The sequence below is a fragment of the Cydia amplana genome, chromosome 7 (assembly GCF_948474715.1).
Source record: "Cydia amplana chromosome 7, ilCydAmpl1.1, whole genome shotgun sequence".
In the NCBI taxonomy this organism is placed as follows: Eukaryota; Metazoa; Arthropoda; class Insecta; order Lepidoptera; family Tortricidae; genus Cydia; species Cydia amplana.
The window spans coordinates 6,094,305-6,118,342 of NC_086075.1; the positions used below are offsets into that span (position 1 = coordinate 6,094,305).

Here is a 24,038-nt window from a genome sequence, read left to right on the forward strand (position 1 = left end):
TGGTAACTTTTTTGCCCATCCATGATTAGCAAGGTCCTACTGTACATGTATCGTTGACCATATTTTTAAAGATAAAGATAAAGATAAGATAAAAACACTCCCTAACATTTTTATATACATAGTTCATTTTTTTAGTATTAGAAAAAAGGTAAACAATCTTGACATGTCTTTTTATTGAAAAACACTTTTGAAAAATAACAATTATGAATCATATACAAATATTTACATTTCCTTTCATAAGTAATAGTTACTGATATTTACTTTTCCTTTCATAAGTAATAGTTACTGATTTTTAAAAAGCTTTTTTCAATTCAAAGACATGTCAAGATTGCATAGTGTTTTTCCACTGCTACAAAATAGTATTTTATACAATCATGATATAATGGAGAGCATTTTAGTCGAGTGCCGTATTTAGACAACGAAGCTTGCTGAGTTGCCTAAGGAAGGTACGAGATTGAAATGAATATTATAGTTGCCTAAACAGTATCGAAATGAATATTATTGTTGCCTACACAGTATCGAAATGAATATTATAGTTGAGTTGGGGTCCCATAGTGAAAAAAGTATGCGATTTAACTTTGGTATAAGCATTGCAGTTGACGAGTAGAAAAAACAAACTATAGTACAGTTGTTTACTGATGTTTCAAACTACTGATTATTAAGTTTCATTAGATTTTTGTTATATGGAAATTCACTTTGCCATATTTGCATCTGTTGGCCTAGTATAGAAATACACAAACATCAAACACGGTTCTACATCAAAACTGATGTAGAACCGAGTTTGTGCCAGACCAGTCAAACCACAAATTTACTATCTGACTGTTTTGGCTAGATTTCAACTTGCCATTAGCCTTAACTAAAACATATTTACATAAATTTTAATGCATGGAAAATTTGTCTTTTCAAATAGGTTTCATATTTATGATTTTTTTTTTGTAAATGTCACTCAAATTGGTACCCCTAGCAATGCTTTAGTTGCCTCATTTCAGTGTGTTTCGATGGGTGCTTCTGCTACAATAGTGCCGCACTACCCATGCCTAGCACACTTGGGCATCATGCCACTTTTATCTATAACTGGATTCCCTAAACTAATGCCATATTAAACCTGCAAGCCCTTATTCTTTACCTGGAAGTGGGAGAGCCAAATGCCATGTATGACGTAATCTTACTTGCCAGATGGAATTGGGAACTTGGGAAGGCAGAAGACTTGACTTTAATAGCCTTGGGCCAAAAAATTTGGTGACCCCTCTATAAACTAGTGGCTCTGTGAGCTGTAGACCTCGCGAGCATAGTTTATTGGGACCGTGGACGATGACAGCGCCACACAGCGGTTTGATCAATCATCAATACAAAGATTTTAATTTATTTTAAAAAAATACGAAGTTTAAGTGAAAAAAAAAATACAAAAAGTTATGTCTTACTGGGGATCGAACCCAGACTTTCTGTGTGCAAACAAAAAAAGCTACTGTTTACAAAATGGGCCACGATAGTTCTTAGCTAAGCTGACGAAATTCGGCTACTCATTCTCGAGTACAAACTAAATATCTTAACCAGCAATACAATTTTTCTGCATTTTTGCCATTTATTATGTACATATGTCTCAAAAAGAAAATACTCTTATGATATCGATACGACTATTTGTTTAAGCGCGAGGTATCACAACTCCTCCATTTTTGAAAATTTCCAAAAAAGGGATCGACAAAAAAAAAATTATTTACTCATAGAATCTGGTCACAAAATTTCACAAGAATCGGTTGAGAATTTTGACCTGTAGAGGAGAACATCCGGACATACAAAAGCAAAATACCCGAGTCAAAACGTAGACCTTCGCTACGCTTCGGTCAACAATTCAATAATGGTAGTTTAACCTCTAGCCGCCCATACGTCAAACCTTGCCAAGCAAAATGAAATTTTATTTTGTCAACACAAAGTTCAAATTAGAATGGAACAGGAGACCTTTTTATAGGTTTCTGGGCAGCTAGAGGTTAACTTTAACATTGAAGAATGTAATATTACTGTAATCATATTCAGTGACTGCACTAGGAAGGAGGAAACATATAAACATATGGTTATTAATAACTGTTGGTATGCAATCCTTAAGGAATATAATTACAGTAATATTTTGCTATGGCTGTGTTTTTATACAAACAATAGGTATAAACACAATGTAAAATGCTCTAAATGCTGCAGTGAAAAGTTCAAAGCAAATTAAATGAGTCACTTTTTTTCTTTGCCAAATTATCAGTGCTAATTGTTTTTCCACTGCTGTGAGTAATTCTTACAAAGTTCTATGTTTACAAACAATTACATAGTTACAAAAGTGACCTTGATACATTCTAATAAAGTTCAATTTCATAGAAGCACAAAGTCATGAGCATGGTACTTTATTAGGACTGCATCATTAAGAGTTGAACATTTCCTTAAATAAAAAGCTTCATTTGCACTGTGTCTTACAGAGCTAAGGTTCTAAGTAGGTAGGTATGTTAAAAATACAACTATCATGGTCATTGATCATACAAGTAGGTAGGTAATAAAGGAGACGACTGACTGACAAAGTAAAATAGGTGTAATTTAGTGACGTCAGGGAGTTTTCAGTTTATAAAGTTTATTGTTCCTGTAACCTTGATGTGAATTGTGTATTTTTATAAGTGCTTGTTTTTGTTATTCATTCATAATTCATATGGCTATATTTGGACTGCTATAAATATGGTGTGTTGAATTTAGAATTCATGACATTTGGCAAACCCTTGTGTCTTTGTGTGAGACGTGTTTCCGTATTGTTTGAAAGCATTCATTATTTTCATTAATATTACTTAGTAGTAGTCGTTTTGAGCTTTGCTGTATATCTAGTGTAAATAAAAATATGTGTAGGCATGTACTTATTATAATATGATTATTGTTTACACTGCCTGTAATAATTTTTTTAAAGAGATCTGTAAAAAAAACTTGCTCACTGCTATTCGCTTCTCGCCAATCGTCGGCGGTCAGACACCTGTTTATACTGATAATTAAATAAGTAGTGATTATATAGTCAACATCGCAAAGTAGGCCCAGTTTTTTTGAATACGTATATAATAAAATATGTTATAAACACATAAAAACGCTCAAGCCGAGCGCGTGTCTAAGCGGTCAAAAAACAGGGTGAGTCTTACTTTAATAGGTAGATACCTACCTATATAAGGTTAATGACCGTGACTATACATTAGGTAGGTACTTCATCTGCCACATTTACTAAATAAGAGAAAGGTCGACAAAACATAATAATATCATTAGAAAAGCCTGAAATAGCCTCTGTCAATTACAGCCATTACAGGTTACAAGTATTTATTACCAACAAGTAGCAATTTTTCTTCGCTCCAGTAATTGTTTGCATAAGAATAAGAAACAAACCACTTTTGACTCGCTCCCTGTTTCCATTTGCATATGCTTTCAAGTGTAACTAATTTATTTGCATGTTAGATAGCGACTGGGTAATGAGTACAATGTACTTTCGAGTTGGTGGCCTAGCGGTAAGAGCGTGCGACTTGCAATCCGGAGGTCGCGGGTTCGAACCCCGGCTCGTACCAATGAGTTTTTCGGAACTTATGTACGAAATATCATTTGATATTTACCAGTCGCTTTTCGGTGAAGGAAAACATCGTGAGGAAACCGGACTAATCCCAATACGGGCCTAGTATACCCTCTGGGTTGGAAGGTCAGATGGCAGTCGCTTTCGTAAAAACTAGTGCCCACGCCAATTACTGGGATTAGTTGCCAAGCGGACCCCAGGCTCCCATGAGCCGTGGCAAAATGCCGGGACAACGCGAGGAAGATGATGATAATTAATTGATACGCTTGTAGTTTGCATGTACAGTTCGATGCAATTTTCAAAGCGGCAGCGAAATATTATATGTATTTGTGTATGGTATTTAACTATAGTCCGTCAACCAAATCTTGTCAGTAGCAATGTAAAGCAAACTAAAGTAGGGCAACACTCAAAGAGCAGTATTGCGCTAAGAAAAGCAGCAATGTACATCGAACCAACAGTTTTTTTTTCCGCTGAGCGCGCCCTGCGTACGTCAATTCAAATTGTTACTCGCGGTTTATTGAAAAAAATTGAAACATGGACGGACAATTTAAAAGCGATGTTAAAACAATGTTAATCAAAATGATGAACAAATTTGAAGATATCAAAAACAACTCCCAATTGTAGTGCTTATATTCTCTTTGTTCCCTATCTATGTCTTCTAAGTTTACTAAAATAAAATCATATCAAAATGCAGATAATTAGATAGTGCATATATTTGTTATTTACAATATAATATGCCACTTGTTAATGTAAATTAGTGTACTGTTCTGGATGAATATGACATACCTGTGTAATTTTTTTGATTGGTATATATTGTACAATATACATATTAAAAATAAAACAACTGATATTTGGGTGTTTATTTAATTTAAAGGTAAATAAGATAAGGGTCACTTTTCGACTTGGTTGCGTTGTACACGTACATAAACCGCCATAGGTAAGTATTGTCTGAAAAGATACTACCTACTACGAACGCCTTATATTGGGCAAGATTTAATCCTGCAACAAACATGTATGGATTAGGTAGATATTGCAAAAGAACGGCGATATAATCAAGGCTCTTAATACTGTTTAAAAGGTTTACCTTTGTAAATAGTCACAACTGATTGCTGAAAATATTAGACATGTGGGCCTATGGACGGTTTCCAGGACACAATTTATGGTCTTGTTGGATAGATTTAGGCATACGTTTTAATTTTATTTATGCCTTTTAACCCTAAAACAAAAAAACTGAACATAATCTTAAAAGTTCGAAAGAGTTCTTCCAATACTTGTCACTCAATTTTTAGTAATGTTTACCATCAACGAGCATGATTGTACATTGTAGGCCCCTTAGCTTTGCTTATTCTTATTTAATGTATTGGTATTTAATGGTGACAGCAGAAATATCTCTTGAAACAGAAACGATTCAGAATGAAAAACAAATAAGGTGACGGCTGTCATTCACGATCCACATTCCACAGATAAAACACAGATGACACGCGTTTTGGAATTATTTGAACACAGTGTTGCTAACCCGCGATTTTTCAAATTTGCCGCCTTTTACTACTGACAAGATTTGGTTGACGGACTTTAGTTATGCTTCCAAATAATCGTACGAGTTCTAAACGGTCCCATTCAAACGGTATGTTAATTTAAATGCCGAGTATCTGTAGTAGTAGTAGTGACTGTAGTCCGAACACGAGCTGTTTAGGTACCTAAGGCCCGATTTACACATTGATTTAGTGTTGAGTGTCAGTTCATACATTTGCTACTAAACGCAAGTAGCAAATGTGTGAACTCGCACTAAACATTAACAATCTGTAAACAGGCCTTTATATTACTTAGTTAAATCAAATTTATTGACTAACACTCACGCAATGCTTGCGAGTTGTGAGTCTGTCCAAACCATATCAAATTCGATATTACCTACACCTACACATCATTATTTAAAAATATATTATATTTAAAAGTTTGAAATCACATCCAATTAGCAAGTTTCGGCAATTGGATAGGGCCTTGGGCCTCCGCTTAAATAATTTCTCATCGTTATTATAATTGGAGGATTGCCACAATGGCGTTACACAACTTACATTACTATTGTCCTGAATGCTGTAGTATAATATACTTAATGCTTGTTATTTGTAAAGCTTACTGTGTACCTAAACCTCACTAATCTGGGTTTTTAATCCTCTTGCACTCAAATGTGTAAGTATTAGATAAGATTGCTAACGTGCCGCGGACTAAATCCCGTTGCATAGCAAATCAGATGTTTCATAGTTAATTACTAGAATAAATTTTATTAGGAAACCTGCATAACATCTGAGAATTAATTTATCGGTGTATGTGAACTCCCTATTTAGAAATTAAATGTATAGCGTGGTGGGGACTCTGCAAGTGTGCAGCATAAATCTAGAAGACTGTGCCCAACAGTGGGACATATAATATAAGCTAATCGTTATAACACATTTTCCTTAAGTAGCAACTTGTTCATATTATAGTATCATTGCACGCAAACAAGGTCAAACTAATGAACAAAAACTGAGCAAGTGTTTATCACTTGTTATCAAGCCAGCCCTACTTACCTCGTCTACCTACGATAAACAAGTGGTATTTAATTGACCAGTTCACATATTGTAGGTTTTATTGTCTTAGCCGTTGACACACTTTACATAATGATGCTTGTGTTCATTGCAACAAGATAATGTTTTGCTACTGCAAATGTAATGCAGGTACCTATAATAAATATTTACAGTGACGGCGCGTCAAACATATCCATAGGCAAGCCGGGGCTAATTTGGCTTACATATTTCCTTTACAACTCTGCTCAAATGTCCAAAAACAGGCAAGCCGGTGTGAGTCGGCTTTTATGGACGCGCCGCCACTGATATTTACTAACAACAAAACTTGTTTCAATATTTTTCGTATATTATATATATTTAGTAGGTTTTCGATGTTAGCACGTGGTCGAATGCTGATAGCGACCCTGCGGCACCCCATCTAAAGCGGAGTCGGCACTCGTTGGTGGTTTTAGACGGTAGTCCTCCACTGGTTAGTCCGTCATCCCCCCTGGTTCCCCCGGACCAGGTGGCATGCGTAAATGCATTTCCCCAACGTAAAAAAAAAAAAAAAAAAAAAAAAAGGTTTTCGATGTTAACAGTCAACACAGAGTGCCCAAAATGTTCAAAGGGATGACTAGGTGGTAACGCTGGGTGTGTTGAAAATCCACCAATTGCAACGTGAACATCATATTATTATAGCCCGTATGCTTGTTTGGTCTTATCGTGATCTTTGCTTTACCAGTAAAGTATTACGGCCATTACGGGCGCTAAATTAAAGAATGTAACATGTCCCCGGTATTTCTCACGTAAGCCAAAGGCCACAACGAAACATGTGATCAATTCAATTAATCAAACCCAAGTTCAAGATGACACTTTTAGATAAACATTTGATCGTTAGATGACCACGGTTATCGCGTGATAAGGCATGCATTTTTATCACGTTCTTAACCAGAAGGATAATATTCCTCTATCTTGTCACTCAGGTAATCGTATCATAGTCGCTTAATCAGTTAAGCGACTATGATACGATTTTCTTTAGTGTAAAATAAAATTAAATAAATTATCATCACGTGATTACAGACAGAACACCACGTGATTTCATCAATCATTACAATATGAAAGGTCCAACATACCATTGTTTCAGCCAATCATAACGTAGTCGCGATTTTGTCAAAGTGCCAAATACCATTTAACGCACATGGCTGTGTTTGTCCAAACATTCGTGTGCCATTCCTTTTCTTACTATGGCAAATGACGTTGCTTTGCAACGCGATAATAAACCACCAGCCACTTGCACCATTCACTAACCCGGGGTTAACCGGCTAAACCTGTAGTTACCATGGTTAACGCCGGGTTAGTAGGATGGTGCAAGTGGCGCTAAGTGAATTTCTGGCAGCAGGGTTCGAAAGGATAATTATCAATGATAGTTATCTTGATAATTATCGTGATTTTTATGCCTGATAAATATCGGTTTGATAATAACCTAAAATTGAAAACCTAAAATATAAAAAACGCCCCATTCATTATTTTTGATGTAGTTAGAACTGAATACTTTGTATATATATATTTATATATTATTTATATATAGATTATATGTTTATGTAGTTAGTAAACAGCGGTATGTTTATGTATACGTATATGTATATGTGTATATAGGTTATATATGTATAAGTATGTTTATAGTTTATGCGTATTTATGAGTAGGTTTTTCTCTTTATTTATTGCTCTCGTCTTCCTTTATGTGTATCCAAAATTCTTATATTGCTATTTGTCCATATTAAATTGTCTTTCACCTGTTAGTGTTTGATCCTTTCGCATTTTCTCAAAGGTTAGCTGGAAGAGATCCCTTTTAGGGATAAGTTCGCCTTTGTACATAACATTCTTATTTTTGTTTTGTTTTTGTCCGTTTTATGTAAACCTGTTTATGTGCAATAAAGTGACATACATACATACATACATATTTTTTACTATCAAAGAATTCAAAGAAAATAAATATAGCACTATCCATACCTGGGATAATTATCCGATATTTATCGGATAAATAATTATCGCGATAATTATCAAAGTTTATAATTATCTGGATAATTTCGAACCCTGTCTGGCAGAAAAAGTGCGGACTGTAATCTGCGGTAAACCTGATTCTAAAACAACTTTTAATATAAAATCATAACTGTTTCAGGACAACTTCCTGCCCCCCGATCAGCGCAACAATTACGACTGTGAGAAGGACCCCACGGGACCCCTGAATCGCAAGAAGTTAATCGAGCACATCAACAAACAGGCGCTCGAGACCCCAGACCGGCCCGAGGTCAAACCTTACGTGGCTGGTGTTGTCAGAGGGAAGAAGGTAAATAAACCCTTAATACTCGGTAATACGACTTACATTTCAACTAAGAAGCAATGCAATTTTATTCCAACAAGCAGATGGACTGGGGTTATCCGACGGAACAAGAAAAACCTTAGAGTAGCTGTAAAACTTCTCCAGGTGACCTTGTGTGCGACTCTGCCCATAAAGAAATAATGTATAATGCGTAATCTACCAAAATTTCCATCCATAATGGGTTATTCCCACTAGGTACCACCAACTCTGGTGGTAAATAGTGGGAATAACCCTCCATAATGCTCAACAAATCTGCCGGCGCATGCCGATTGTATAACTGGGCTACAGGTACATGTATCAGTTATAGTACAATTGGGTCGATCAACTATTTCTTGTTGTTATTCTGTCCCATCACCCAGGAGACAATAGTAGCATAGTTTCTTAGAAGAGCTTCTGTACCATGTTCTACAAACGTGCTTAGTAGATGTCCCATTATGGAAAGGCCTTATAACTACCAAAAAATTCAAGTTTGGTTCATTTAAATACGAAATAACTAGTATTTTAAGAGTGACCCAGGAGACCGTAACCATGGCAACTAGTGACAAGAAAAAGTTGATTCGCCCAATTGAAGAATAATAATCTTGAAAAATTAAAATGTTAGGATTGTCCTTCTCAAAATGCATGGCTTCTTATTACTAAGTAAGACAAAAAAAAACAGATTTAAACTGTCACGATTTTTACACATTATTAAATTGTACAAGGGGACTTAATCGCGTATTTAAGTTTTAAGATTTACCTCCAACGTTTCGAGGACGGCGTTGTCCCCGTGGTCTCTAAAAAACATCTGCTCTGCGTTGGTTAACAGGAGTTACCATGGTGCCACTAGCGTATAAATAAATCATATAAAGTTATATGTAAAATTGCAATTTGTGTATTCCAGTGGATCCCGCCGCCCCCGCCCGAACGGACGCGTGAAGCGGATGAACAGATCTCCATCGACCTCGGCGATGAGTACGAGCAGGCGTTGGGCACCGCGTCGCAGGAAGAAATCATTGACTTGGCTGGTGAGTTTTGTACAAATAGAGGCCTGTACAAGGTACAAGTTTAACTTATCACTTCATTTCAAGTTCCCTATAAATTTTTTGGGTGGCTTGATTTTGCTGCCAGTTTTTTTAATAATATGATGCTTATATTTGAGGCTAATATAAATTTTTTGGCGCTAAAATATTAATGCACAGCCAAATTATATTATTATATGCCCAATGAAAGTTCCTGTTTAATATTTTAGTTGCCCGGTTAATAATAAGCCGTTTTTTTTACTTGGAGTAATTGCATTTAGGCATTCGGCATTCCGCCTAGCCGCGGGAACTAGGACGGATATGTCGGACTCGTGGCCAAGGGCCCAAAAACCGACCCTTTTCTAAAACTAAGAAAAAAAAATAGCAAGACAAGTTCCTACGTTTCCGTGAAAATACGACTGAAAATAATTATGCACTACATCTGTACTTGTGGTTACAAAGATACCTATCTCAAATAATGTACAATTTCCTAGAAACGCTGGTGGTCTAGTTGATTTTCTTATAACTTCCTTTACATATCAGCACGACCCGTCACAAACATGGTTACTCCCAATACGGTATTTGACTGCATAGTGTAAAATAATTTATTTTAAATATAAAATAAATTATTTTACACCATGCATGAAATAGAGCACTAGAATGACTAGAAGATTAATAGAGAAACATAGAAAGCAGTTATTTTTAGACACAATTTCTATTTTTAAACCTAAGCCTAAGCTAAGCTATAAAGAGTCGGTAGTTTGATTGTGACGGCACATGCTAGTGTTTCATATAAAATCCATAGTAGCAAAATCGTTTTTACAGTTCGAAAAGAGAAACTGATTTGACTTAGTAGTCAAATATCCTATTGCGAACCTTGCCGTGATCTTGATCTCTTCAACAAAAATGTCAAATATAATTGCAAAAACGCTCTTTATAACTCGCTGGCAAACCTCCAGTGGCATACCGAATCTAATGTCGTCTTGTCTTTGCATCGCAAGCCCGTTTAAAAAACATTTAGCACCAATCTGCGTTAACCAATTATCAACACAGAGCGTTATAAGATAAGGTTTATTTTCCACTAATGAGATCTTTGAACTTGTGACCTTATAGACTAGTTTAACTTTATAGTTGTTTGTTTGAGTACTTATTACTCAGTTTCCTATTATATTTTCGAGAATATTCGAAATTCATTAATTGCTCGGTTGGCAGTGTGCAAGTTATTTTTATGGCCTTAGTGACTGATTACTTATTTTGGTTTAATATGGTTATTATTTCAGTTTTATTCACATACCGGAGCGTTCAGTGTCGTTGTTTTAAATAAGACGAAAAAACGGAGTATAAATAGTCCATGACTGTATTATTTTTGTTGTTAATAAACAATGATGGTAGCCAAGAAAACAGCAAACTATTTGAGAAACAGTAACTAAATGAAAGACCATTGCACCAATACTCTAGACGTGTGTAGAACAACTATAAAACGTATATAACTAAGGATGTGCTGAAAAAACAAGCAACAACGGTTGCACTCCGGGAGTGCCGATAGAAGTGAAAACTCACCTCACTATGTTACCGACGCCCGGTAACACGATACATACGTTTAGCGGAGGTACTCTACTCTATTTATTTATTATATATTATTATCATTCTCAAATAAGATCACACTTTTTCATTGACATGTTTATTTACATACTGCCATCACTGCCATGACAACGTCAAATTATTTGAACATAGGTAAAGAGTCTTGAAAAGGAGTCCGCAACATAAATGTCAAATAACATTGAGTTTTTCTTTATTGATTTAAATGCCATTTAAATTATGAGAGGCCACCTTACGTGACCGTTCACGTGATCGCCTTACGCCCCTTACGGTCACGTGATCGCCTTACGCTGTCTCGAGTTTATCATTTTTTCCCCACCTCAAAAAGTGCCCAGCGCCGCTAAAGAAGTTTTCACTTCAAAAATACGCTGCGTGGAAAGCCTCGGTAGCTCAGTTGGTAAATGTAGACCCAGAGCCAAAACTTAGAATCTCGCCTGAGGCGGTTATATTTTCCAAGTCTTATTGAATTCTTCCTTCTTTATGCGTGTGTCACAGACAAGACATCCCATAGTAGCGCTACCCCCTCTGCCACAAATATACGGTAGTTTTGCTCCATTTTCGAGTCAAAGTGTCTTTATGTGACGTCCGTGTCTTTGAACGGACCAATCACGGCACGGGACTCGCTCACCTCGTCCCCCGCACCCCAGTATTTTTGGCAGCATCGGTTTCATGAAATAATTGCTCTAAACTCCGTCTAGAGGATTCCTAGTCTATGGCGTGTGTTTAATGTAAATATTTTCTCGCTTACAGCCATTCTCGGCTTCCATTCGATGATGAACCAGGACCAGTACCACGCGTCACTACTCAACAAGGGCCAGCCCGTCGGCCTCGGCTGGGATGGCATCACCAAAGCTACCAAGCAAAAGGTACGTCGTCCTAACGGCAGAGAGAGTGAGACATCGTGATCCGACCTCTCGGTCCCGCTTACAGCGAGCTGCCGATCATTCAGTGTGCCGTTGGTAATAGCACCACAGTACCACGCGTCACTACTCAACAAGGGCCAGCCAGTCGGCCTCGGCTGGGATGGCATCACCAAAGCTACCAAGCAAAAGGTACGTCGTCCTAACGGCAGAGAGAGTGGGACATCGTGATCCGACCTCTCGGTCCCGCTTACAGCGGGTCGCCAGTCATTCAGTGTGCCGGCGGTAATAGCACCAGTACCACGCGTCACTACTCAACAAGGGCCAGCCCGTCGGCCTCGGCTGGGATGGCATCACCAAAGCTACCAAGCAAAAGGTACGTTATCCTAACGCCAGAGAGGGAGACATCATGATCCGATCTCTCGTTCCCACTTACAGTGAGTCGCCGATAATTCAGTGTGCCGGCGGTAATAGCACCAGTACCACGCGTCACTACTCAACAAGGGCCAGCCCGTCGGCCTCGGCTGGGATGGCATCACCAAAGCTACCAAGCAAAAGGTACGTCGTCCTAACGGCAGAGAGAGTGGGACATCGTGATCCGACCTCTCGTTCCCACTTACAGCGAGCTGCCGATCATTCAGTGTGCCGTTGGTAATAGCACCAGTACCACGCGTCACTACTCAACAAGGGCCAGCCCGTCGGCCTCGGCTGGGATGGCATCACCAAAGCTACCAAGCAAAAGGTACGTCGTCCTAACGGCAGAGAGAGTGGGACCTCGTGATCCGACCTCTCGTTCCCACTTACAGCGAGCTGCCGATCATTCAGTGTGCCGTTGGTAATAGCACCAGTACCACGCGTCACTACTCAACAAGGGCCAGCCAGTCGGCCTCGGCTGGGATGGCATCACCAAAGCTACCAAGCAAAAGGTACGTCGTCCTAACGGCAGAGAGAGTGGGACCTCGTGATCCGACCTCTCGTTCCCACTTACAGCGAGCTGCCGATCATTCAGTGTGCCGTTGGTAATAGCACCAGTACCACGCGTCACTACTCAACAAGGGCCAGCCAGTCGGCCTCGGCTGGGATGGCATCACCAAAGCTACCAAGCAAAAGGTACGTCGTCCTAACGGCAGAGAGAGTGGGACATCGTGATCCGACCTCTCGGTCCCACTTACAGCGAGTCGATCGCGAGTCGCCGATAAATTTAGTGTGCCACCGGTACCAGTTGGTGCGTAGTTACGCGTCACTACTCAACAAGGGCCAGCCCGTCGGCCTCGGCTCTATCCAGATTAAAAATCCTAAATTTGCTACTGAATTTTGAACCTATAGTGTAGGAAATTGAGTTGATTTTGTTTTGTTTGAAAATCGAATTAAATAAAACAAATGCAACTCTATTCCACTAGTATATGACTTAGATTTCATCAAACTGAATATGGAAAGGACCGTGAGCCTTAGGAGGATAAAAGTTGTGGCAATAATTTTCATGCTTTAATTGTTGATATGTCACGTTGCAGGTGTACCCCATGGACCCCCCCAACGACACGGACCCGGACTCGACCATCAAGAGCGTGCAGGACAACGACCAGAAGCTCACTGATCTCAATTGGAATAATATTAAGGTATGGCTTTTACATAACATTATTCTAAGTAACTAAGTAGAATAGGGAGTTGGAAGGGGCAGACCTAGGCGGACTTTCTCTGATCAGATCGGGGAAATCCTGAAGCATAGAGAAAAAAATACATAGAGTGCTCACTCCATACATCAGTTTTAGTACCAAAAAGACTATTAGCATCTAGCATCGAGTAGCGGAACTATCAGTATTGCTACTTGACAATAGATGTCGCCACCGACCGGAAAGTCTTATGCTGTTGAGATAAGACTTTCCGGTCGGTGCTACATCTATTGTCAAGTAGCAGTACTGATAGTTCTGCTACTCGATGCTAGATGTAGACACTGAAATTAATAGTCTGAACTGATGTATGGAGTGAGCACTCTATGTATTTTTTTCTCTATGCCTGAAGAAAGGCCAGGTCAAGAGCACCCTAACCCGGCGAGCGTGTATGAGGAATGTTATGAAAGTAAAGAAAGCGAAAGAGGTATGTCAGGATCGTAGCAAATGGAAATCCGCGGTCTCTGCCTACCCCTCCGGGAAATAGGCATGATTATATGTATGTACGTATGTATACATGTGCAAAGTAGAAACAGCATTTGGGTGCTCTACTTTTTGTTGTACTATCTAGGCAGAAACGCGTGCTAAAGAAAACTAAATTAACCTTTTTATTATTTATTATAAAATATTCTAGAGTAATATGATGAGATCTATTCGATATTCTATTTATTTGACGTTTCCTTTCAGAATATAAGCGACGAGAAATTCGACAAGCTATTCGAAGGCCTAAAGACCAACACACACCTCGAGGTCCTGAGCCTCGTGAACGTCGGCCTCACGGACCGCTCCGCTGCCCTATTGGCCGCAGCCTTAGATGCCAACACCGCGCTGCGAGTCGTCAACGTGGAGACCAACTTCATCAGCCCCACTGGGGTCGTCCAGTTGGTCAAGGCGTTGCTGACTAATAATACTGTTGAGGAGTTCCGTGCCTCCAACCAGGTCAGTACTTGTACACTAAGGGCCACTTGCAACATTCACTAACCCAGGGTTAACTAATTAAATCTGGAGTTGCCATGGTTACCAGTACAATTTGACACTAGGTTAAGGGTTTAACCCGTTAACCCCGGATTAGTGGGATGGTGCAAGTGGCGCTTAGCAGGGTTCGAAAGGATAATTATCAATCATAGTTATCTTGATAATTATCGTGATTTTTATGCCTGATAATTATAGATTTGATAATAACGTAATATTCAACAAAAAAATGCAAAAAACGTCCATTTTTTTTTTACTATCAAAGATATCAAAGAAAATAAATTAACATCATCCATACTTGGGATAATTATCCGATATTTATCGGACAATAATTATCTGGATAATTTCGCGCTTAGTCAACTGTGTTGAATTGTGCTTAGCCAAGGAATATTGGTCGTTTCCAGCGGTCGACGGTGCTTGGCAATAAGATCGAGATGGAGATAACGGCGCTGGTGGAACAGAACCCGACGCTGCTGCGGCTCGGCCTCCACCTCGAGTATAGCGACGCGCGCCATCGCGTCGCCTCGCATCTGCAGCGCAACATCGACCGGAGTGAGTCACCCCACATACATCCACATACTACACGACCGATACCTACGGGCATAGAGAAAAAAATACATAGAGTGCTCACTCCATACATCAGTTCAGACTATTAATTTCAGTGTCTACATCTAGCATCGAGTAGCAGAACTATCAGTACTGCTACTTGACAATAGATGTAGCACCGACCGGAAAGTCTTATCTCAACAGCATAAGACTTTCCGGTCGGTGGCGACATCTATTGTCAAGTAGCAGTACTGATAGTTCCGCTACTCGATGCTAGATGCTAATAGTCTTTTTGGTACTAAAACTGATGTATGGAGTGAGCACTCTATGTATTTTTTTCTCTATGCTACGGGTCAGACGGTGCGAAATATGCAGTTGTGCTATGTGGTCTACCACTTCACCCCTCGAGTCTTAGGGCTCATTTAGACGGTGCGAGAACTCGCATACGAGTTTCATTACATTGCGTTATTTGATCGGTCGGCTGAATTGGTGTAACCTCAACGGTTTGCAATGTAACTAAAATCGTGTACGAGTTCGCGCGCCGTCTAAATGAGCCCTTACGGGCGTAATATCGCGTCGTAATGACTAGTGAAATTCTTTTCTAAATTTAAAAGTTTAAGGTTGTTTTTTGGTTGGCAAATTTAGACCCCTAAATCTCCAAGCTTGTTGTTGACGTATATATTAGTTGAAATCCACAGCACGACGTCAATACGTATCCACTGAGGTGTGTGGTAGACCTATAAACCATAGCGAAGATAGAATAATCATTACTATTGTTAACATTTTTATTTAAAACTTTGGTTTCCTCCGAAAGCGGTGCCGTCATATAGCGGCCGTCTCCATACAAATACTACGACATCCATATTTAGCCGTATTATTTAGTATGGAGACGGCCGCTATATGACGGCACCGCTATCCTAGGAAAACCGATCTTAAGCAAAACTTTTACTACAAAGTGAAACAAACTGATTGATGAGGAGAACGCATCCAAAAAATGGTTGCCGTTATAAAAATTTACGTTATTGGCCCGATTATGTTCGAGTAATGTACAATTACAAATCGATAACTCTAAGGCGTAAGACACATTTGTAAGTTTTGCTTACGTAAGTAGGGAAAAAGCTATTTGTTAGAATGAGCTAACGATATTTATCTCTCATTCTATAGTATAGCTGTGTCCCTACTTACGTAAAGCTTTGGATTCCTCTGAAAACGGTGCCGTCATATGACGGCCGCTATATAGCGGTGAATGACGTCACTAGAACGTTGTCTATGTAAACAAGATGGCGCGGTTTCCTAGACGGCGTTGATTGTCAACGTAACGTAAAAAAGCGGTGCCATCATTTGGATGACGGCCGTCATGACAGTGTCGATAGTTTCGTGAACGTTTTATTAGATAGCGGTGACGCCATTTTGAATAAATGACACGAGATTTGAATAAATGATTCCGTACTACGATTATTTTCCTCTTCTGATGATATATCATCCTCCAAGTAAATTATAGATGGTCAAGCAAATCTTGTCAGTAGAAAAAGGCGCGATATTCAAATTTTCTACATTTTTCAAATTTGCCGCTTTGACCTTGGTGGCTGACGGTGTGTTATGACGCCGTGGTACTTTCCACATGTCGTCACCGTAAAGACGGCCGTCTTTTGCGGCCGCTATATGACGGCACCGCTTTCGGAGGAATCCAAAGCTTAAGTAAAACTTACAAGTGTATCTCAGGCCTAACGCTCACCGTCACCTTGATTTCGCATCGTCTGGATCCCGTGATTCTATTTATATCGTAATCTTGCGTCTCAAGTGTATGAAAATAACGTTACGTAAATACAAAGATGTTTGATTACGATATTAAGTATGAATAACTGAGATACATTTCAAATCAGTCAAAACTTAATTTGACTAAACTAGACATTGCAACCCAAAATGGGTGCATGTCGATATATTAATAATACAAATCTGATGAACAGGCGGACACGGAAGACATTATTAGGATCTTAGTGTGGTATTCCACATATCCATTTCTTTGTCCAATGTGTATTGCGTCTCACATTTTGCTTAATGAGAGAGTGAGACGCAATGCCATTGGACAAGTGGAATACCACCCTTAGACATACGTTGGAAATACTTCGCGAGGATTATTATTCTAAGTACATGGAGAGTGGGTCTTACGAAGACCCATACAAATACCACGATATGTGTGAGATTTATTTTTGCAACAGCCCTAAAAGGCATTTTAGATAGGTTATCTAAAAGACATTCCTAGTAGACTTCTTATTCCTTCTCGTGAGACTATTTGGAAACAAAGAAGTTTTGTTTCACAATAATTTATATTTTTTTCTTTTTTTTTCTATACAGAATATTTTGTTTTAAATTTTGCGTTGGTAAAATATTTGAACTCGACATCTTTTAACATGCTGTTACTGTTTTATCAAATTATGTTATATTTCTATTATTTATTTTATATGAATGATGTTTTGCTCTTCATAAATTATCTTCATATGTGTATCATGATCGAGTGACTCATTTGTTTGCGTTCACAATCATGGCTTGCATCAAGCTGGTATCATGAAGCATACACTGTGAATAAACACTTCATTATATATCTGCATACATATCTAAAAACTCATTAAGAATGTTTCAATAAAAATGGTTAATCACTTGATAAGATGTAATTCTATTGAATTTTGAAAACATGCTATATATATAATAATGTTTTGTCAAAAATAATTTAGATAATACAGGTCCTATAAAAGAATCAATAAAGGCCTTTTGTTATTTAAGAAACACAATAGGTAATAGAAGTATTATAGGGATATTTGAGAATCGTATTTACCTAATGCGTCCAAGACGGACGGACGTATCATTGTTACAAGTGAAAAAAAAACAATTGTGTGAGTCTGTGTGTATATTGCTCGAGTCAAATGCGGAAAATATAGAAACGTTTTCCACGAGACACACAAGTACTGCATTTAATTGGAAGTTAAAGTTTTATTTAAGCACTACAGTTAACTAGTAGACATGTTACCTAAGTTACTTAAGTTAATGTTACTTAAGTTTGCTAGTTGTTTCTTGTACATTCACGACTTGTACTTTGTTTTTGGACCCCCTTCCTCTAAATAAAAAAAATGGAAGTAGGTCACACGACATTAATAGTAAACTTGCGGCACAGATGGCGGTCGCGAGCGGGCGACCTGGCGTCGGCGGTAGTACCGTGTTCACCCATAGCATTAACCACAAGTAGATACACATTACGATGAGTAACGAATATTTCATCAGGAAAAGAGATAAATATATAATTTGCTCTCTTGTTAAAGATCGAGCGAATTTGAGGTTATGTAGCTGTGTTTACTGAGTGTTGAAACATAAAGTACTCGTCTTTTTTATAGGATACTATTTCTTATTTGAGAGGACTGAGTCTATCTATCGCTCGAATATGCAGGAACGATAGAAATATTAATACAACTAAGAAATTTAGATTTTCGACGTTCGCGATACGAGTTTACGAAATTAAAGTATGGATTACGCCAATTATATAGATAGCAGAATAACATTTTCGTAATAAATTGACTTTTAGAATCTCCGAACGCGGGCCGATAATAGGCACGCTTAACATAATTCGAATAAATATTAATCTAAACTTATATGTCTAATATAAAAATGTTACTCACCGTAATCACATCTCCAAAACATCGACTAAACACAACACACCCCATCCCTAGTGTGAGTAGCGGCGACCATAGCATGCGCTTCGCATCGACAAATGTCAACAAACCGCTATCCGTTCAGATTGCCGATTACAAAAGCGCGCGAGCGCATCCCTAAGCCTCCGGCTGCCGCGCGGGCCGCCCCCCGGCGTGGGGGTCGACTCCACCTTCTTCAACATGACCCCGCCCAGCGCCGAGGCTGCCACGCCCACTGACCCCCCAGTCACCGAAACCGTAGAGGGGTCCGTCACTGTCGAAGCGAAACCCCCCGATTTCGACACCTCGGAGCGAACCATACCCGTCGATTTGGAGTCTAACGAAGACAGATTTGTGAGGGCGGAACGACCCGACTTTAACCCCAATCCCCACTCGTGAGTAAAGCGTCCTACCCCCCCGCGTGCCCAACTGTATCACTTAGTAGTTTACATACCCCACACACACACGCATAGTCACAGTATGTTTCCATTCCAGTACGGAAAGACCTAACGCTGCGACTCCAGTTCAGGTTCTTTAACCAACTGCAAAAGGGCGCGCGTAGCCAATAGAAGTGAAAGGTCAGGCCCGACCGGGTACCATGTTCGCACGGCGGCCAATAACAGACTTCGCTTATGAGCAGCTTATTTGAGTGTCGACACTGACTCGCGGTGCAGTTTTATAAAATACTATTAAAAATAATGTGATCTAAATCCATTTGTACGGCTAGTATTGCATCAATAAAATGGAACGTGTATATTGTGTATTTTTACAGTAAAGCTTTGGTTTCCTCCGATAGCGGTGCCGTCATATAGCGGCCGTCTCCATACAAATACTACGACATCCATATTTAGCCGTATTATTTAGTATGGAGACGGCCGCTATATGACGGCACCGCTATCCTAGGAAAACCGATCTTAACGGACTATTTTGAAACAGATCTGACCAATATATATTTTTTTAAATCTGAAAGATCAAAAGAATTCTCTGAACTAGCCGTAAAAAATATGACGCTTCTGGCATAAATATTCATCTTTATCGATTACCAACCTTTATTTATTTGATTCCTTTTGATTTATATCGATACAATTATCTCAGCAAACTCTATTGCTTATTATATCATTCTTTGTTTATGATAGCCGTACAAAGTAAAATGATATTGATATTTTACGTATTATACGTATGTTTGTTTTGTGTTTGATAAAACTGCATCATCTTAAAATTTTATAGAAATATGTCACTTACACTATAGAGTTGGTAATTTTCTATTTAACATGTTTTACTCTACTTATATAAACCCTTTTCTTCAATATTAAATTTATATCTTTAAAACTCTATATTTCCATATGAAACACTGATATTATAATTTGAAACTAATGTCGTGATTTGTTTTCCAACGATCTAACCGTTAACATTTGATTTTTAGCCGAGAGGGGAGCGTAGAACTGAATGATAATTTTTAGAGAAATGGCCACAAAAATCGGTAAACTCCCAGTGTACTTTGCGCGAATGTTGTAAAGGCTGTTTTTTCGGGAAATAACGGTTTTTTACAGCGCAAAGCTTCTGCTAATCTACAGTTCCGCTTAGTAGGCCTGGAGAGCTAAGGGATTCAATTGTGACAGGATAGACGTTCATTGTTTTCCCGAATGCCTAAATTAACCGAACATTGGTAAAGTCACTGAGATCGTTGACGAGAGATTCGAGTTTTATAAAAGATAGATTTAACTAACTAAGGTTCGCTACTAAGTCCAAATTACCATCTGAAAGAGACACTTTATTCAATAAAAAATCTAATTCAGATGCAGAAAACCATAGTAGAAAAAGAAAAGTAAGATACTTTAGCCCAAACATTATAATGGACACGCATTATTGCGCTTCTACAGTCGGAAACAAAGACGCTGTAAAACTTTATTGCAGTAACCGATTTTTTTAGTTTTATAATAGGTAGTTAAAACTTTTTTTTTTCTACTAAGGTAAGGACATCGGTAGCGACCGTTTTCAGCATGAGTGTGATCTAACGGAATGCAGAATGCAGTGATACTAAACGCCGTACTCTATTTACAACTAGCATGTATAAAATATTTAACTATCCGCATTTCCTTTGAGTTTGTTACGAAATCCTATGTGTTGAATTAATTTATGATTGAACCTATGATTTCTCGTACTGATTTTCACTACACCTAATTTGACTACAATCGTATTGTAGAGGTCTTTTTTTTAATATAATATGTATATTCAAAGTCCATGCATTCTATTATTGTTTCCCTACATACACATTTTAATTACTATTTGATAAATAAAATTGATCTATCATTGTTTTAGGTTTTTTTTCAAAAAAGTTTTTGGATTTAGCAAAGTGTTCTTTTACCAAACAATACAGGTCAGAATAAATGCACTTTAGTTTAAAACAGACTTTTGCATTTAGTTATTCAATAATAATCGATTATTTTAAACAAAAATTATATATTTGGTGTTTTTGCAGTGAAGTGAAAGTCAGTACTCGTATGTTTATTGTATATAAATCCCCTTATGTTTGTCGGTGTGTATGCATTTCAGTACGCCAGCAGCGACGGAGCAAGACCAGCAACTAGAACCTTGATCGAACCTTTTTGGTGAGTACATTGTACCAGCTATACCTAACTATAATATGCAATTACTCTATCCATCTCACTTGCACATTATGTGACTGTGATGGATAGCAGATGAGGTGCATTATATTGTTAGGTTCATGGCTCTGGCAGAAAAGAAAAACAGAACTACGCATAGTTTAAAGAAAATTGGATGACTTAAAAAAATGTGAAGTAAAAAAATTTGAATATGGTTTGTGAAGTTGACCTACTTTTCTTTTTAACTATGCGAGTTCATTTTAATAAGAATAGATATTTTTTTCTTAGGTTTCCAGTTGGCAATGTATAAAATGACAAGTATTGTAGGAATAATAATGATCACTTCAAAATTTAAAATTTTCACAAATTATCTTTCCTTCGAAATCATTTTCTAACCTACCATTTTCATTGGTCGAATCAAGCTTTATTTGCTATTTGCTTAAAAAAAATCCTGGCCAGTTTTACACTTTGAAATTAAAATGATGAACCTATAGTAAAAAGATCACTGTAAGTATTAATATTATTTGTTTTATAAGTTTTTAGCCAAACTACCGGGAGAAATGTCTGAAAGTATGTAATTTTTATAATATTGGACAAAATATATATCCTATGTGAATATGTTTGCATCCATCGTGATAAACGTCCCCGCATTATGCTTTCTTGCTAAATCTTGCATCTATGCATGTTTACTGTTCCTTTGTAAATATGCCCCAAGGTGTACCAACCTTATAACTATTTATTAAAAAAGGTATCTCAATGAAAAACTGACCAATAAATCTTAATCATCTCATCATCGTGACGAGAGGGTCTAAAAGTTTACCCGTTGAGTATTAGCCTCATAGGTCAAATATATGTATATTCACTACTTATTTATTTAAAGAAGGGGCATTACCCTAAGAGCAACGACATCATGGAGTTATTTAAGTCAAGCATTACGGTATACGCTTGATTATTTATCAGGATTTTATAATTTTTATGTTGGTAAGACATTTCATATCCATGTTTCTCTATTTCCATATTTTCTAAAGGAATCTTTTTTGCATTCTGTAAATGCTGTATTATTGGGTAACTGCCAGTTGTCTGTTTGGTTATTGAAAGTTCCACATTAGTACCTACCAATTTAAGTATTACTGTCGAACTAAAGGACCGAACAGTCTTGTACGGGGCTATTCCGTTAGTAATCAAACATTATTTTTTTTTAAAATTTAATCCAATATATTTTTTGCATTTATAGACCTTTATTTTTTCGTTTGTCCAATCCCAATATTCCGTAAGAACTGTAAACGATGATGTTTTACCCTTTCGGCGGTATAGTTTGCCGTAATTACACTCTGCCAATTTTTTATTATTTCTTCTATGCAAACCTAGAGTTCTAAGACCAAGGTAAAGATTTAACGGATTAGCAACTTCCTCAGAAAACATTAACGGGACAACTGGCAACCGCCCACATTATTAGTACAGTCAGCAGCAATAGTTGCTAAGCGGGCGAGGTGTTCAAAATGATCATGACGCGATTTTATTGTTAAGACCATAAGAGCGCGTCAATGTGCATATATAATAAGCATGTAATAATAGTATTAAGCAAACGCGGTTAGGACCGCGCGATCTCGCCAACTATTACATAAACCCTAGAGGTTTCCAATAGTGGCATGCATGTAAAAATTGTAAAGTTGTAAAGTGAATAAATAAATTAAAAAAAAAAGGTAATTTTGAACACCTCGCCCGCTTAGCAACTTTTACTGCTGACTGTTCTATTCTAACCCCTCGTCTGCCCACAGGTGGGCGCGTCCGCCGCGTGTCGCAGTTCACCCGGAGCCGCAGCTACGTGGTGGGCTGGATCCCCTGAACTTGCTGCCACTGCCTACCTGCGCTCGCTGGCTACTAGGACCCAAGTGCTTGTGCGAAACAATTCTTTTTCATTTCCATTTCATTTCATTTCATTTATTCGGTTCAATCAATCAGCACTTACAGATAAACCTTACGTGCTAATTGGCATTACATTGCTTAGTGTGTAACATGCATTAACTACAATAAATACAATAAAATACCTTCGGATTAAATCAAAACTTAAATTATATATACAATACCGAATAATTATGGAATTAGGAACAATATTAATGTCAAAATCTTCTAAATAAAATAATGATAATAATTTAAATGATATGTACCTATATAAGAAGATCAAAATCAAATAAAATAAATATTACTCTTATATACTTAGATACTGATCTAATATCAACGCGTATGATTCGTATGCTTTGGCACGGAACTTGAGCTCTTAAGAACCTCGAGGGTTGACAAACGTAAGCTGACTCTTAAGATCGGTTTTCCTAGAATAGCGGTGCCGTCATATAGCGGCCGTCTCCATACTAAATAATACGGCTAAATATGGATGTCGTAGTATTTGTATGGAGACGGCCGCTATATGACGGCGCCGCTATCGGAGGAAACCAAAGCTTTAGCGTCACTTGCACCATCCAACTAACCCGGGGTTAACCGGTTAAACCGTTAACCCAGTTTCAAATTGTACTGGGAACGGTAACTCCAGGTTTAGTTGGATAGTGCCTCCACACACACTCCACACAGCCCTTAGAGTTAAATTTAATATTCGCTTGGTTGAAAGCT

General features: G+C 38.1%; 1 protein-coding gene across 7 annotated transcripts in view; it reads left to right on the plus strand.

Moving 5' to 3' along the window:
• LOC134649379 (tropomodulin-1) overlaps positions 1–23,332 on the plus strand; it is a 106,782-nt gene extending 83,450 nt beyond the window's left edge. For 3 of the 7 annotated variants that reach the window (XM_063504110.1, XM_063504108.1, XM_063504111.1), the window contains exons 3-11: positions 8,288–8,455; positions 9,369–9,492; positions 11,836–11,951; positions 13,457–13,561; positions 14,300–14,551; positions 14,989–15,136; positions 18,917–19,205; positions 21,364–21,419; positions 23,192–23,332. In XM_063504110.1, coding sequence (XP_063360180.1) covers positions 8,288–8,455; positions 9,369–9,492; positions 11,836–11,951; positions 13,457–13,561; positions 14,300–14,551; positions 14,989–15,136; positions 18,917–19,205; positions 21,364–21,406 — 1,245 coding nt within the window. In that variant the 3' untranslated portion in view covers positions 21,407–21,419; positions 23,192–23,332. Of the gene's footprint in view, positions 1–8,287; positions 8,456–9,368; positions 9,493–11,835; positions 11,952–13,456; positions 13,562–14,299; positions 14,552–14,988; positions 15,137–18,916; positions 19,206–19,305; positions 19,382–20,233; positions 20,291–21,363; positions 21,420–23,191 lie in introns of those variants that run through there. The other 4 variants (XR_010096956.1, XM_063504109.1, XM_063504113.1 and 1 more) reach the window with 4 other exon arrangements.
• Positions 23,333–24,038: the final 706 nt, after the last annotated feature.